General features: G+C 39.6%; 3 protein-coding genes across 3 annotated transcripts in view; 1 reads left to right on the top strand and 2 right to left on the bottom strand.

The window, feature by feature from the left end:
* Positions 1–102: 102 nt before the first annotated feature.
* Positions 103–7,255, bottom strand: LOC113230470 (DNA-directed RNA polymerase II subunit RPB1). Its single transcript, XM_026464414.1, has 7 exons — positions 7,168–7,255; positions 6,531–6,800; positions 6,151–6,457; positions 5,403–5,694; positions 1,900–5,327; positions 1,627–1,818; positions 103–1,524 (listed from the first exon to the last, which is right to left on the bottom strand). The coding sequence occupies exons 1-7, from the start codon at positions 7,246–7,248 to the stop codon at positions 386–388; spliced, it is 5,709 nt and encodes a 1,902-aa protein (XP_026320199.1). The 5' UTR covers positions 7,249–7,255; the 3' UTR covers positions 103–385.
* A 294-nt stretch (positions 7,256–7,549) lies between these two features.
* LOC113230313 (potential E3 ubiquitin-protein ligase ariadne-2) lies at positions 7,550–11,058 on the bottom strand. The gene is made up of 9 exons (XM_026464189.1): positions 10,995–11,058; positions 10,638–10,909; positions 10,313–10,559; positions 9,839–10,014; positions 8,903–9,088; positions 8,518–8,703; positions 8,136–8,252; positions 7,905–8,057; positions 7,550–7,824 (listed from the first exon to the last, which is right to left on the bottom strand). Exons 2-9 carry the CDS (start codon positions 10,857–10,859, stop codon positions 7,654–7,656), a joined length of 1,458 nt encoding a protein of 485 aa, XP_026319974.1. The 5' UTR covers positions 10,860–10,909; positions 10,995–11,058; the 3' UTR covers positions 7,550–7,653.
* Positions 11,059–11,741: 683 nt separating this feature from the next.
* Positions 11,742–17,206, top strand: part of LOC113230287 (ATP-dependent 6-phosphofructokinase) — a 14,658-nt gene continuing 9,193 nt past the window's right edge. The window contains 7 exon segments of the mRNA XM_026464152.1: positions 11,742–12,063; positions 12,313–12,517; positions 12,594–12,748; positions 13,477–13,585; positions 14,685–14,873; positions 16,428–16,571; positions 17,006–17,191. Of these exon segments, the coding sequence (XP_026319937.1) occupies positions 11,780–12,063; positions 12,313–12,517; positions 12,594–12,748; positions 13,477–13,585; positions 14,685–14,873; positions 16,428–16,571; positions 17,006–17,191 (1,272 nt within the window). The 5' untranslated portion in view covers positions 11,742–11,779.

The following is a 17,206-nucleotide window of genomic DNA, read 5'->3' as shown; positions in this document are numbered from 1 at the left end:
TACTCTGCGATAGCCATAAAATGAAACATTTTTGTTTTCTTTGTATGTATTTCATAAATTCTTATCAATAGGAAACATTTATTATTCACTAATATTACTTACAATTTTTTTGGGTTTAATACACTGTTTTTCTCATCTATAAATAGAGTGGTTAAAACAGCAGTAACTTATTACAAATATTTTTTTATTTGTCATTTAAATGATAAAAAAGGTTTACTTACACTAAAACTTAATTTACAAAATACATTAACAAGTCTGTGCAGACAAGAATTAATAATTACGTCAGTATAATTATAAAACATGTCTACTACAACAGAAAGAGCCTTCTAAAACAATCTTTATTTAAAAAATATACCTATTTAATAACGTAAAATAAGAAACCAGCTTAATCGTCACTATCTTCATAAGTAGGAGAAGTGGGAGAATAAGTTGGAGAAGTTGGAGAATAGGTAGTGGGACCCGCAGAAGATGGTGAATAGGCAGGGGAAGAGGGAGAATAGTTGGGAGACGTAGGGGTATACGTCGGTGACGTCGGCGAATACTTGGTGGACGATGGAGAATAGCCAGGCGACGATGGGGAGTAATTCGGAGATGATGGTGAATAATTAGGCGAAGAGGGCGAGTAGTGTGTGCTGCCCGGATGCTGAGGCGACGATGGCGAATAGGCCGGGCTAGTAGGCGAGTATTGAGGGCTCGTGGGCGAATATTGCGGACTCGTTGGAGAGTATGTCGGGCTGCCTCCAGCCACAGACGGTGACGTAGGAGAATAGTTGGGCGATGTTGGGGAATATTTTGGTGACGATGGAGAGTAGCTTGGCGACGTCGGAGAATATGCCGGAGATGTCGGCGAATAAGATGGACTCGTTGGAGAATATGCCGGGGAAGTCGGCGTATAATTCGGTGACGACGGCGAGTAACTTGGTGAAGCTGGGCTGTAAACAGGGCTTGTAGGCGAATAGCTCGGAGACGATGGGGAGTAGCCGGGTGAAGTCGGAGAATACGCAGGACTAGTCGGAGAATATGACGGACTAGTCGGAGAATAAGACGGACTCGTGGGAGAATAGCTAGGTGACGTAGGCGAATAGCTAGGGGAAGTGGGTGAATACGCCGGGCTCGTTGGAGAGTAGCTCGGGGAAGTTGGTGAATAACTTGGAGAAGTTGGAGAATACGATGGTGAAGTGGGAGAATAACCTGGTGATGTCGGCGAATAGCTGGGCGACGTAGGAGAATAGATAGGGGACGTCGGTGAATAGTTTGGCGAAGTCGGAGAATAGGAAGGACTTGTCGGGGAATAATGTGGAGAGGTCGGAGTGAGACTCGGCGATGCAGGAGCATACACCGGGCTGGTTGGAGAGTATGAAGGCGAAGCTCCCGCAGGTGAAGCGTAAGGCGACAGTGGAGGCCCAGGCGAACCGGGGGATCCAGGTTGTGGCGACCATGCACTGTAGGCTGGAGACAAGCCAGATGCGTCAGATGCGCCTGATGGCGAAAACGAAGGACCGCCTGGTGTCATACTGCTTCCAACTATAAAATAAAATATGGTATTAGACATAATGAAAACAATATTTCAGATCTTTTAATGCGTAACGGCAATAAGGCCAAATTTCCGTACAAACAAAAACCCACCTTGACCTGGAGACCAAACGCTTTGACCATATCCAGGTGTGTTCTGGTTTGACCACGGCGTCATGAGCGGAGTCATTGACGGAGTACCAACTCCAAAGTACATGCCACCACCGACGCCCATGCCTACGCCAAGGCCTCCCATCTCCATGCCGTGTTTACATTTTTCCGCATCGAGCAGCAAGTCGAAACAGCCTAGAAAAAAATAATAGTACTCAATAAGACTATGAACTGACAGTAATCCTGTTCCGTAATGTTTACAATCACTTTTCTCACCTGTTCCCATTCTCGGTAGTTGTCCCATAATAATGTTTTCAGAAACGCCTCTCATAGGGTCCACTTCAGCGTGACTGGCTGCGTCCAATAACACGTCTACAGTTTCCTCGAAGGAACATCTCATAAGAGCACCGGTGTCCTGTCTGTTGATGCCGTGACGTGTGATAGCCATAAGATGACCTTTGGCTGTCATTACGTCACAAAGCAGCGCGAGGTGACGGTAGTTCACGTATAGACCGTAGAACTGCAATACAGCGTTCATTTCTTTTTCTACAGATTTACGCACAGCTTCTATACCCAGTACTTGAAATATTTCACAAATATCGTTACTGAATGTTCTAACAGGATCGACGTCTCGCTCTGATAGCACTTTCATCAATGAGGTACCATCAGTTTCCAACAACCATTCTGCAATGGCCTTGAATTCTCCCTGTTCAGTAATGATAATGCGTTTCTTGGCTTCTGTCTGAGGTAAATGCATGTACACCTTTGCAATTGCTTCAATACCTTGTAGAGTCATATCAGACAACATGTTAGCCTCAATGCACCTGAGAAACATATCGTCTTCCATTTTATCAACTGTTTCTTCGTCATTGTCTTGGAATTTACTTTCTTCATTATTCATGATTCTAATACGCAATACAAGCTTCTCTGCATTGTCGTCGTTGAAAATACAATTAAGATCATCACCAAAACCAGCATTGATCTTTTCAGCAATTTGTTCCATGGTCAGTTTCTTGTCTGTCATTCTCTTGCGATCTAACTCAATACGCAAGAGCCAAGGAGAAATCTTTGTTGGGTCAAAATCAGGCATTTCATAATAGACATTAACAAATTCCTGATCTTCAGCAATCACGGTATTTTGAGGGTCTGGATCATAATAAATCGCTGTGTTTGCTGTAACTTTACGCAAGGTAGTGTGTTCAAGTCTGCAGAGAACGTTTTTAGCCTTTTCCGCATCTCTGGCTGCACCTCCAGTTAAGAACACGGTAAGTGATGGAGCTTTGGGTTTTTTAGAGATGTTAATGATTTCCTTCAGACGAGGCACACCAAGAGTTACGTTTTTAGAAGACACACCAGCAAAATGGAAAGTGTTCAATGTCATCTGAGTGGCAGGCTCTCCAAGAGACTGAGCCGCCAAAGCTCCCACCATCTCACCGGGGTTTACTTGCGCTTGTTGGAATCGAGTTTCAATTTCTCCAATCAACCATTCAAAGGCTTCACTGGACAGTCTATATTCTTCGGAGACAAATTTAGTGCACAGAGTAGATCTCACTAAACATTGGAACAGCAAAGTAGCGTTTTCGTTTGCTTGTTTCGACAAACGATCTTCGCCAGCAACAATGACGCATTTCTGGAGAAGATCTTTTACACCTTGTATTACTTTGATTGGGCTCAAATCTGTAGGCATTCTTTTGTCAATGTGGAAGATCTTTTGCACATTCCAAATCATCCTTTTGAAGTTGCAAGGCAATACTACTTTGGACTCTCCACTAGGGAAGATTTGACGTAATATTTCTCGATCTTTGCAAAGTTGTTCCCATTCACTTTCAAGGTCAGCAATTACATAACCAGATTCTGTAAGTTCTTTGATGATGTCTTCATTGAAAATCCTCTTTAAATATCTTTCATTTGAAGAATCGAACTTGAACTTCTTCTCAAAAGCTTTGTTTGACAGTTTAACTGTTGGCAAATTTTGGAACTCTACTGTTTCACCAGCCAGGCCATCCTCACCATACCTTAACTGAATCAGTTGTCCCACGGAGTTACGGACAGTTCCGTCATAGTGCACCATTACAGATTCCATAGCCTTTATTAGACGACGTTGAATGTATCCAGTCTCAGCAGTTTTTACGGCGGTATCGATAAGACCTTCGCGACCACCCATAGCATGGAAATAGAATTCAGTAGGTGTCAATCCAGCAAGGTAAGAATTTTCAACAAAACCCCTGGATTCTGGGCCGTAATCATCTTTGATGAAATGGGGCAACGTCCTTTTACGGAAACCGAATGGAATACGTTTACCTTCAACATTCTGTTGCCCCACACAGGCAATAACCTGTGAAATGTTAATGTTTGAGCCTTTAGAACCGGCAACCACCATAGCTTTTAGATTGTTATATTCTGTCAGTGATTTCTTAGCAGATCCACCAGTTTTGTCACGAGCGTCGTTGAGAATACGATTTACTTGGTTTTCGAAGGTCTGCCTCAATGTGTTACCAGGTGTGGGCTCCAACTCCATGTTGTGGGCTTTTTGAATGACTTCTATGACATCATCTTTCGCTTTAACAATAGCGCGCTGAATTTCTGTGTATGTTTGGGGATCAGCAATAGTGTCACCAATTCCAATTGAGTGACCTTCCAAAAGAAGCCAGTTGTTGATTACAGTCTGAATATTACCATAGAACCGACCTGCAGTCTCATGACCCAACTCCAACATGCAAATGTGCAGTAAGGATCCTGCTGAGGCACCAAGCGATTTCTTACATAAAATGCCCATAAGCAACTCTCCATGCTCCACCATAACTTTGGTGTCTCCAGGTGAAATCCACTTGTATGGCCCATCATCTTCTTCATCTGGATGTGTGGAGTGAGTACGAATCATGTTTACATTTCCAGGAATAATGAGGGTAAATATTTGCTTTCCAGTCCACAGAGGTTGAGGTTTTAAAATACATGGCTGTGGGATTTTCCCATCCCAAGTTGGTAAAAACATGAGAAGATTCATGACCTGTTCTTTTGTAAGAAACACATCTCTTTTTGTCATTTTCCTGACTGCTGTCAAAGTGTCTTGCACAATACCCATGACGGGTTTGTTTGCTTGTGGGGTAATAATTTGTCGGGGCGTTATGTGAATGTTTTCAACTTCAGCACGAGTTTCCATAGATTGTGGGACATGGAGATTCATTTCATCACCATCAAAGTCAGCATTATATGGTGAAGTGCAACTCAAATTCATACGGAATGTTGACCATGGAAGTACTTTTACTCTATGACCCATCATACTCATTTTGTGAAGAGTTGGTTGTCGATTGAAAATAACAAGATCGTCATCTCTCAAGTGACGCTCGACTTTGTAACCGTATTGTAAATGCAAATCCGATGGCTTGGGGTGAAATCTTAAATCTATCCTTTCACCATTATCACGCACAATGTATTTAGCGCCAGGGTACTGAGCATTTCCACGACGAACAAGTTCTTGCATTCTATCAATATTGAAGGGTGTCACAAGCTCTGGGAATGTCAAATTTTGGGCAATGGACCTGGGCACTCCTACTTGATCAATACGCAAGTTAGGATCAGGTGTAATTACAGTACGTGCTGAAAAATCAACACGTTTTCCCATAAGGTTTCCTCTGATCCTACCTTCTTTACCTTTGAGGCGAGCTTTTATGGCTTTGAGTGGTTTTCCAGATTTTTGCATAGCTCTGTAAAACAAATAAATTTAAATTAAAAAATTTCTTTAAAATGCATAAAAATGAAACAGCTCCATAATTACTTACTTTGGCATACCAGGCATATCATTATCAACAAATGTGGCAACATGGAACTGCAGTAATCTGATATTTTCTGCAAGTACATGGGCAGCAGCTCCAGACTGTTCATTCCTCATTAATTCATTATTTGCCTTTATTATGTCAGCTAGCTTGTGAGTCAAGTCATCCTGATTTTTGGCTGCACCAAACATGACCACAGCAGGTCTCACTGACAATGGTGGCACAGGCAATACAGTTACAATCATCCAGTCAGGTCTAGCAAATTTGGGGTCCATACCAAGTATAAATGATTCCTCATCTAGAACATGTTAAGACAAATAAAAACTGTGCAATAGCAATATAAACACAAACATGACTGACTTATCAGATAAGGAGTGGATAAACTAGATAATACACTTTCTGAATAAATGAATACACAAAGAATAAAAAAAATAGTAAGGGTCGTATTCTAGAACTCTACTCAATGCTCAAGTCAGGATTTAAGTATGGTTTAAAGCACTCGAAATCATACTCAAGTCCCTGCCATTAGGGTCGTATTTCCAGTGCTTATGTTTCCAGTGCAATCCTGACTTGAGCATTGAGTAGACTTCTGGAATACGACCCTAAAAGACTCAACTAAGCAGTGAGTATTTTGGATTATGTATGTAGTACAGATATTATTGCCATTTGATGACAATACTGCCACGCATCAATAACTACATCAATAATCATTCAATGCTTAATGTCATAATAAAAAACACAAATTCATTTATACCTGTGATATGTTTCAATATTTCCCAAACTCTTTCAGCAGTAATAATGATCTTTTTCTCTTGTGTATCTTCATTGGCATTTTTCCATTCAGCAGTTAAATCCAGTCCTTGTCTCCTAATAGAAGGTTGATAGTGACCACAACCTCCATGACCTGTCCCTTTTTTACCCTCCTCTCCCTCTTTCCCGATATCCATATCTTCACCCCCTTCGCAAATATGTTTACCTTTGCACAAGTCATATACATAAGTCAGTCTTTTACGGGGCTGGCCTTTAGATTTCATGACCACTTCTTTGATCTTTGGATTTGTCTACAAAGAGAAGAAATTGTCAACAAATTGCATGGAAATCGAGTTGGATAAAACTAGTCAAATCTAATCTTACCGGGCTAACAAGCAGTTTCGAACAATAGAAGCAAACACATCTCAAGATCTTAATTGTTTTTGTAATAAAGCCAATGTGAAAGACTGGCTTTGCCAAGTCTATATGGCCAAAGTGTCCAGGGCATTCAGTCATGTTTCCAGCGCAAGTCTGGCATCGTGAGCTCCTGTCAATCACCCCTTGTCGAGGGTCCATAAGCCCCCCGAGCTTAGGTCTCCCACCTTCCATAGTTTCAGGGAAGCGAATGCCCCCTTCAGTGACCGACATACGTCTCTGGAAGACATTACATCAAAATACATAATATGATAAGGACGTTATGTATGTACTAGTATAAAAACACAGGGTTAGAAAGGAAAAGGTAAATCATTGTGAAATAGTGACCCAAATTGACGCTGCACATTTAATAAGTTTATTTTAAATTAATACAACGCAGCTTTACAGCGCCAATTTGTAACGACGCAGCACTGATATGTTATCGAGAACAGTATGCTGACGCTCGGATACTGTGTACGCACAACATAAGAACACAACTGCGTGATACAAAGAATTCATCTGTAAGGTAACGTAGCGGTCTTAATTGCCACAAAATATTTTTGCACTTGAAAATTTATGTCACGATGTTTCTATAAACACAACTTACAATTTCATCTGGTGATATTATTCCAAATTGTACTCTTTTTACTTGGCGCAAAGGCGCCTTCGAATCATTCGTGGTAGCCATTTTGGATGGCTATGAAAGTGTAGCCATAAAAATCCGCTTTATAGTATATAGATAGCATGGTAAGTGTTGCCAGCTATAGAAATGAATGAGTTGCAAATTTAAAAAAATCTAAATTGTACCACACGACGCACATTATCCGGTTGTTCATCGAAACATTCTTGGATAATTCACCAGTTTCATAAAAAAAATTCGTTCTTTAAATTGACCACTCCATCAAACTCAATAAAACCACGTTATCAATTATCTAGGTGTTTTATTGCAAAATCACGTTAATAATAAATATACTTTGGCAGAAAAAAAATCTAGCTTCACAAAATACAAACGTGATGAATTGTGTGATTGATGTTAATTAATACTAGTTACTTTATTACCATATTCATTTAAAAATGCATCTTGAGGTTCATTTTATACTTTACTACTAGAGGAGCTACTTGGGTTGAATTCTAAGAAATCCTTAAGTAGAGTCATACGTCTCTTTTCTGCAATATCCATTTGATTTTCTAAATCACCTCGATCCGTTGTTTCAGCCCTTTCAACCTTCCAAGACAGATTCTCTATTTCTGCTTCTAGTTGAGCCTAAAATATAAAAATAAATAAAATAATAGATAAGTACATTTCTCATAACTTACATAAAAGGATACTGAACTTCTACTCACCTGTTGATATTCAAACAACTCTTTTCTGGGACCAACTTCCATGTAATATGCGTAGGGATAAGTATACTGTAATGTATATCTACAGCGTTTTAGCAACTTCGCTGAATCCCAGAGATATTGCCAATCAATCCAAGTTCCTTCGCCAGCCATTACCTAAGAAAACATTCTTAGTTTATATCAATAAATCTTAGTTTAGTTGAAAATATATCCTTAATAATATCTTATTAATACCTTTTGATTAATTCGACGTTTCAGATTAGCTAACGTTTGTTCTTCCAGTTTTAGAGATCGTGCGTGATTTTCCCATCTTTCATAATAATGCAAATATTTTTTCAAAGCTTCTCGTGCCTGTAAACAAAGTACGAAAGTTATTAACGAAGGAGACAAAGCCAAGAACAAAATCGTCTATGCATACACACAATCAGATAAATGCCAGCCAATGTATCATGTCGATATAGACATTGGAAGTCATTTAACTTATTCTATAGGTATTGACCATGATTTTGTAATTATGATGTCATTCCTGTTATTTTAGTATCAACAATCCTGAACATGAATAATATCAATTATGCCAAACTCTTCAGTAACACAATATAGTTTATGTAAAACATACTTGTGCATGTTGGCTATCATTAGACAAATTAGGATCCTCCTTGTAGCGACTGCACTCATAGTACTCAGATCCATGAGTTTTCCAATCGCCCAGACACACCCAGCAGAAATCATGTCTACATGCACCACATTGCATGTGATTGCAACCACCATTTTTCTCAATGCAAATCTGGCATTTTGGACAATCCTGCAAGCATAAGACATGTTCACATTATCCTTAGTACCTACATTAATTTCACTTCAAGTATATGCAATTAAATCTCAAACTGTGTCTACCGAAAAGACTACACTATTGATGTTCACTGAAACAGGTATATCAACAAAGAAAAACCTGGTTTGATTTGACAATTTGAAACATTCTCATTACAGAAGAACTCTCAACAAACCTTTGTATGAGCACTGATATAATTAGCAGTTTCGGAATCATCAGCGCATTTCGTGAGCCACCGGCGTATGGTGGGGCAATCGGTGGGTGCATGGTGAGGCGCTCCGCATGAGAAACAAGTAAGTGACTCGCAGCCGCGGCACTCTACACGCCGAGCCCCTTCGCGGGTCCACGCCCGAAATATCCACTGAAATGATCTAAAGTTATCCTTGCCTTTTCCTATATAAATAAATACATCCAATAGCCTAAAGAAAATTAAGAAAGAAATTGGAAACTGCAATATGTGTTCTTACTCTCAATTGTTAACAGTTCACACTCCTACAGTAGATAATTTGAAATTGCGATATTTTCCGTACATCTTGATTAAAATGCAGTGTTCACAAAATATATCTATACAAAGAAGTCACTCAATTAATCATAAGAGTTTACATAACATAGCTTAGATTATGATGCACAGGTTCACACATTACTAGTAAAATTGTTAGATTTTGGTAAATTTTTATTATTTTTAAATGGTGGATGAAAGTACAGCCGTACGTTAGCGATGGAACATAGTTTTAGGACGCTACAGTATCAAAATCGTTTGGGAAACTGTGTGCTTTTAACAATTGTAGGTGGACGCGTGACTGTTAACTATATTTTTACAATACATGATTATCATAAAACCATGATATGCTAACTATTCCTATTTATCTAACATTTTCCTTTTCTTGCCTGCCTTTATCTTTAAGGAGTAGGAGGAACATGTTACATAAAATAAGTTTCAAGGTTAATTGGAAATGTTCTAGATATATCTTAGTTGACAAAAATAATACAGACATCTGACATGATGTACTTTTATTGGATTTTAAGACCATTCTATCTCTGTTCTGTTACCTTCAAATACTGAGACATAAACATTGTTTTTGAGTATAATTTTTTAGAAGTAAATTATCACCTGGCAATTAGGTCCTGGACAGAACCTAAGCTGAGGATGTGATTTCACATGGTCCTTGAACATAAATTGCTGGTAACGCTCCCGGAGAGTTGGTTTAGCCACATGAGACAACACAAAGTCTTCAGGTGCCCGCACCTCACAGTCTTGTGCCATACATTGGATTGTATTCGAAACACCTAGGAAAAATAGAAATATACATGAAAATATCACAAAAATGTTGCATGTATTAATTTTAATATTGCAAATATTTAGCACAGTGATAGAGTTCAATTTTGAATGGCGTGTCTTAACAGTCTGTGGCTTACTGAATGTTTATTTAAAAATATAAAAATTAATGTATCATTGATCCCCCCACAAAGCTTTATTATTATTCAGTAAACAAGACACACTCAAGGTTAAAAAGTGAATGAACAATGATATCAAACATTGTGTATATAAAGATTAACATGTGCACTAAAGAGGGCGAGAAATTACCTTGCATAATTTGTACTTCAAAGTGCATAGCCCAACAGTCATTGCAGAAGTAATGTCCGCAAGCAAGTGCACTAAATTTGTGCAGAGGCGGAGTATTAGCACAGACAGCACATGCAACTCTACTGGAGCCAGCCTGCACAGATGCCACGCGAGGCTTCACACGACTGAACACCAGAACCTCGTTTGCATTTTCTTTATACTTATTGATAATCTCTTGAGCATTCCATTCATAGGCATGTAACATCACCTAAAATTACACTTACACATTAGAAAGCTAGGAGACTAGAAATAATATTATTGTTGAGCAATTGTGCAAATAACAAACCTTGGCGAGCGACGGTGTGATCTGAAGGCTATTACTGAGCAATTCTATGGATTCATTCAACAGTTTTTCCACTTCCTCTACTTTCAGACATGAATATATAAAATATTCAGGATCTGCTTTACTTCGATCCACCGTCTCCATATCGCAGTCATCATGTTCTCCGTAGTAATCGTATTCGTCCCCCTCATTGTCTGAATATTCCATATCAGATTCAGCAGACATTTTGTAACTTGAAAATGAGTATCAGGGCAAAATAAACATAAAGCAGGACACTGGAAAATTAAAAAATACTGCGAATGAAATCAAGACTCGTACAATAAAATAGAATATACTACAATTGTCTCCAAAAGTACGTACTTGTTTCGTAAATAAAAATAAATAAAACACTAATCGATGCAATGACGGACAACTACTTGCTACCGTTTTTACTATAAAGATGCCATCATTTTTACGTATTTATTACTTAATGTTAAGTGAACTACATTTACGTTTGATTAGAGTTGTGACAAAAAGCACATTTGAGAAATATGTAGTTTACCAACTAATACCATTGCATTTATGAATATTTCGACCACAAAACTAGTTTGTTTGAGAACAAAGTAGAATAGATTTTGTGTAAGTTATTACCACAAAAATTACTAAATAGTAGAAATATTATTGACAGAGAACACTTTTTCCAACTTACTATTTGAAAAAAAATGTAACTTGTGGTAGTATTAAATAAACGAATACAGACTACTTTAAATTTCACTAATATAATAATCTAACTAGAACCGTCGCTTACAAAACTTTCGGTCTGTTTCCTGACTTCTAAAGAAATAAAGTATCTAAATATCTTTATTTCACGGAATGACAAAATGAATGACCCTTGATCAACCTTTGTCTTTGGCAGAAACGTTTAATTAAAAACAAAAATGTCATTTCAAAGGTCACCTTGGTGAAGTTCAGATTCAAATTTCTAAAAAATTTTGGAATATATTTTGGTGCGTATTTACATATATATTGAATAATAACATGTCATAGTGATTCTGTTCAGTGATATCTTTGTTCTATACTTATGATTTTGTGTTGCGTGACATGTTGTCAGTAATATTTTGTTTATTGTAACCTTTAGGTGTAGGGAACCCTTGTAACCCTCAAAGATGGACGAGACAACAGCTCAAAGGTTCATCGAAAGAGGTTCCCACAAGGGCAAGGGTCTGGCCGTGTTTACAAGCGGTGGTGACTCTCAGGGTATGAACGCCGCTGTGCGATCAGTGGTGCGAATGGGTATTTACTTGGGCTGCAAGGTATATTTTATTCGCGAAGGATACCAAGGAATGGTGGACGGCGGTGACAATATTGAAGAGGCGAACTGGTCCTCGGTCAGTTCCATCATTCACAAAGGAGGAACTGTTATAGGATCAGCCCGTTGCATGGATTTTGTGTGAGTTGCATATACCATTTTTTTAAATAAAAATTGCATAAAATTTACTAGTTATTAAAGCGTAGATTAGCTAAAAGTTGATATAGGCCTATGTATTGAATTAATGTTAGATACATTACCAAAATTTTGTGTAGCAAATCCATTAATTAATTGTGAAACATGTTAGTGAAACAATATTCTAAAGTTTTACCAAAATATGTTTTTTCCTGTCAAAATAATAACACATAATAACACAACAACTTTTTTTAGGCAAAGGGAAGGTCGCATGAAGGCTGCATATAACTTGGTGACACGAGGTATTACAAACTTGGTAGTGATTGGTGGAGATGGTTCCTTGACAGGTGCCAACCTCTTCCGCCAGGAGTGGTCAACCCTTCTTGATGAACTCCTTGAAAACAATAAAATTACCAAAGATCAGAGGGAAAAATATAAGTTTTTGCACATTGCTGGAATGGTAACACCTTCTAGTTATATAACAATTTTATTTAAAAACAACTTTCTACATTGCTAATGAAAGTTTAATCTTTCAGGTGGGTTCCATTGATAATGATTTCTGTGGTACTGACATGACAATTGGCACCGATTCTGCCCTACACCGCATCATTGAGGCCATTGATGCTATTGTCAGTACTGCATATTCTCACCAAAGGACATTTATTATGGAGGTCATGGGCAGGCACTGTGGGTAAGACCATGTATCATTTGTACTGGTTAAAACTACCAATTTAACGTGTGTTTGTCTCTTACAGGTATTGAAATATGCTTCCAATAATATTTCGCGGTCATTCCTGTGATTATTTGTGGATGCCAATTCAATTGTTCATGTATGAAGTGTTAATGCAAATTTGTTGGTTTAGATATCTTGCTCTGGTAACGGCCTTATCGTCTGAAGCAGACTTTGTCTTTATTCCCGAGGCGCCACCTTCGACTGACTGGAAAGAAAAACTATGCTTTAAATTAGAACAGGCAAGCCTAATGCTTTGTTTGTCTGAACCTTCCCCGTGTTCTGTATTCCCAATGTGTTCTGAAAAACACTTTCTATCACTTTACAATACCCTTCAAACTCGTACTTTTTTAGTTTTCTTGCAGTATACACCGCCCTGTGTACGGATGCTACTTATAGCTTTATTTGCGAAGACCCAGCGCCTCTCAATTGGGAAACAAAGTTGTGTGCAAAGATAGCAGAGGCAAGGATTTTAGATCTTATTAACTTATAAATATGGGAGCAGGATCACTTACACATCTATGTCTTGTCCATTTTATTACACTTTATACGACTTCATTCTTTGAATTGGCAAATCCCATTGGCAATGTACTGACAAATTTATTTATTAATGTCTAAATTCTCATCTTGTTACCTATCCTTGGAGGATTCCACATGCATGATCCATACGCGGGTGCTGCTTGTTGCAGTTATCTGGCATTAGTGGCCGCTCTGGCGAGCGAGGCTGACGCCGTATTCATTCCCGAGGACCCTGTTCCCAATAATTGGGTTGAAAAGCTTTGCAAAAGATTACACCAGGTAGGCTGATTGAGTGGCACTGTAAACTTATAACACACAATCATATGTTATCAATGAGATGTAAGGCTAAATTGTAGATATGAAAATTAGTTTCGCCGACACGCTTGTGCAAGTTGAGGACAATTGTAACACTTGTTGTTATTATATGTGATTGATGCAATTGATATTTATTATTCTAGGGTGTTGATCGCACGGCCAGTGCCAGTTCATAATGCTTAAGCTTTGGTTGTGTGTTGTTGGTGCAAATGTTTTGGGCTTTATTACTCTGTCCTCTATATTTTACTTTGGTACATCCTGCTATTGACATACTCCTTGTATGCTCTTATTAATGCTGTTTGGTTTTTCTGCATGATATATATGTATATATATATACATGGGTAGGGGAATGCCCTTGTGAACAGATATTTAACCTTGTGCTTGAAAAACAATTTCATAAAGACAGTTCAGGTTGAAATAGTTCTGTGAAAAGACAATTTTTATTATACAAGATGATAAAAAGAATCCTATTTATTTTAAGGGAGCTTGGTCAGTAATAAAAATAATAATACATCAGATTTTTTTTAAATATTTAACAGATAAATAAGATGTATTAGAACTATCCCTAAAATACCGAGTTTGCGGCTACACAGCTGTGATGTGACAGCAACTTGGCTGTGGGTCAGCCTCCTCCATAAATTATTTATTCTAAATTACTACTTATTTGTAATAATTTGGTTTGAAATTTTTCATTTGTATATTGATCATTCAAGTACATATATTGATGGACTTTCTGTTCAAAACCAAAAGTATTTACTATATCGCCTTGTTTGTTTACCTACTATACTATACTGTATAGTCGAGGATTCCGGACGTGAGTTGATTTACAAATTAAAATAAAGGATTTCGATAATGATATTTATTTATTTCATACATACATCTATTTTTACAGGCTAAACCTAATACAATAGTGTAGCATATCAAAGACATGAATAATTACTAAACATAACTTCCTCGTAATATAACACGCCTCTTATGTTTATAATAGTACTTTGTTCAATAGCGCTTGCGTAATGAGTGCATTAACCAAGCCTAATTATATTGTCATTTGTTCGAAATACAGGAACGAAAATCGGGTCAGCGATTAAACATCATCATTGTAGCAGAAGGTGCCATCGATCGAGAAGGAAAACCAATTACGGCTGAACTCGTGAAGAAGGTGGTGGTGGACAAACTTCAACAGGATACACGTATCACTGTACTCGGCCACGTGCAAAGGGGTGGCGCACCTTCTGCATTCGATCGTATTCTGGTGAGATTTTTCTAACTGAATGCCATTAATTTAAAAAAGAATAAGCTTAACACAGGCAATTTACGACCTCGTAGTAGTAGGTGTTAGTGCATCAGAAGATGCTGGTTTGGAGTTCTCAAAGAATGAACAACATACAATAAGATGAAGTACAATGTCAAACTTAAGTTACAACGATAGGACGACCTCGGTGGTTGAGTGGCTTGTGCACCGGTTTTCTAGTGTCGCCATTTCTGAGATCCCGGGTTCGATCCGAGTCAATGTAGAAAACTAACTTTTTTGTACTGTTTCGAATCTGGGTGTTTGTGGTATTGTCGTTGTTTTTTATTTCCATAACACAAGTGCTTTAGTTACTTACTTTGGGATCAGAGAGTAATATTTATATAAAATAGTATTCTTCTTTTCGATTTTCGTTAGACATAAGTAGGTGTGAACGTTTACAAATGTTTTTGTGAAGCTATAAGTATTAAGTACTTTTAACATTTTGCAATATCCTAGCCCACCAAAGGCTTCAAACTTTAAGCCTACGCCTAGCGAGGAATGCACGGGGTGCGAGATGGTCGGCTACTTCTCGCCGGTTGAGTCGACGCTGTGGGGTCGGTGAACATTCACCACGACGCCGCCCGGCCGCCCTAGCTTGCGCCAGGGCTCCCGCGCCAACGAAAGGGCGGGTCGGTTGTCCTCCGACCCTAGACGAGTGAGTCCGTGCAATGCAGGCTCCGGAGTCCCTGTCCAGAGCCCGCTGGCCTCACTAGGGGATCAGGCGAGCAGCGAACTGCCTTCGCCTTCTTCCCGTACGTTTGCGCCGAACCGGATGCGCTTCCGCCGCGTCCTCGCGCACCCGCTCCGCGGCCTCCTTTTGCGACATAACCTCTCCATAAAAGGAGGCCATCGCCTCCCAGAACTCCTACCGTGCATGGCGGCTACCACGCCCGGCAGCGAGAGGTCCTGCCCCATTGTCCCCGTCAGAGTACGGCGCTGCTCATCCCACCGGCTGCACACCTCTAGGGTGTGCTGCGCGGTGTCATCCGCACTCATGGCACGACGGGGACGATTCCCTCCTCGCCACCTTGTGCAGGTAGTGACCGAAGCAGCCGTGCCCGGTCAACACCTGCACAAGGTGGTAAGACAGTGGCTCGTGGGACCGGTTCACCCACCCTGAACAGGGCGGATCGCCCCTATGGTACGAGCTCCATAGGGGCGATTCTCGGCCGTCCCTGCCGTCTATTTCCATCCTCGGGAACCCAAGGAGTAACGATATTCGCACACTTCCCGGGTTGCAACCGGCTAACGTGGCCCGCCCAATCCCATTTGAGCCTGGCTGCTTTGCTCCCCAAATCAGCAAATCAGCAATACCAGTCATCGAACGCAGCATTGCATTGCGCACTCGGTCAATACGTTTAAAGCCCAAAGTGCTGCGTTCCATCGCCCTCTGACAATTCTTGAGTTTAGACTTCTGGAACTCGGTCAGCGACCATGTCTGCACCGTAGGCGTAAGTTAGAATGGGCAGGATGCACATGCAATGAAATATATTAAATTTAAATGTTTACGTGAAGGGTTGTCGCATGGGTGCCGAGGCGGTGATGGCTTTAATGGAGGCGACGCCCGATACAGAGCCGTGTGTGGTGTCCCTGGACGGCAACCAGGCCATCCGTTTGCCGCTCATGGAGTGTGTACGCCGCACAAAGGCTGTTGCACAGGTATTTTTCTTTCATATCAATCTACCTATTGTATAATTGTTCCTGAAAGTGACCAATTAATAGCTGTTCATATTCATTTATTGCGCATTGACCATAGAACCATCAGCTTAAAAAGGTTACAAATAATAAAGAACCTCAAAACGTAATATACTTAAACTAAAAATCAATTCGTGTAAAAACTGTAACTCGCCATTTTCAATCCATTAATAGCCGTTCAACCCATCGCACATTATGCGTGGTACTTGAAATGTAGCCTTTTTTATTTCATGGATCGTGATTCATGGGAACAATAGACACTAAATTTTGCTATAAGCAGAATGGGTTAGGGTCTCAGCTTACACTGGGAAATGTGTAAGCGATGATGGGAAATGTGTAACCGACGATGAGGCCGTGCGTATTAGTTTGCACTGCACACTGAATTAAACATCTTTCAGGCCATGGCCGACAAAAACTGGGACTTGGCAGTGCAACTGCGCGGGCGCAGCTTTGCACGAAATTTAGAAACTTACAAGATGCTCACACGTTTGAAGCCACCGAAGGAGGCCTTCAACGAGTCCGGGAAACCATCGGTGAGTTTTTTCTTTTTACAATGTAATCGCATCTTTGTCTTTTATAAATATGTTTATTGATTTATA

This window comes from Hyposmocoma kahamanoa, unplaced genomic scaffold, assembly GCF_003589595.1.
Source record: "Hyposmocoma kahamanoa isolate Upper Pololo Valley unplaced genomic scaffold, ASM358959v1 63, whole genome shotgun sequence".
In the NCBI taxonomy this organism is placed as follows: domain Eukaryota; kingdom Metazoa; phylum Arthropoda; class Insecta; order Lepidoptera; family Cosmopterigidae; genus Hyposmocoma; species Hyposmocoma kahamanoa.
This window is presented reverse-complemented; position numbering and strand designations above follow the sequence as displayed.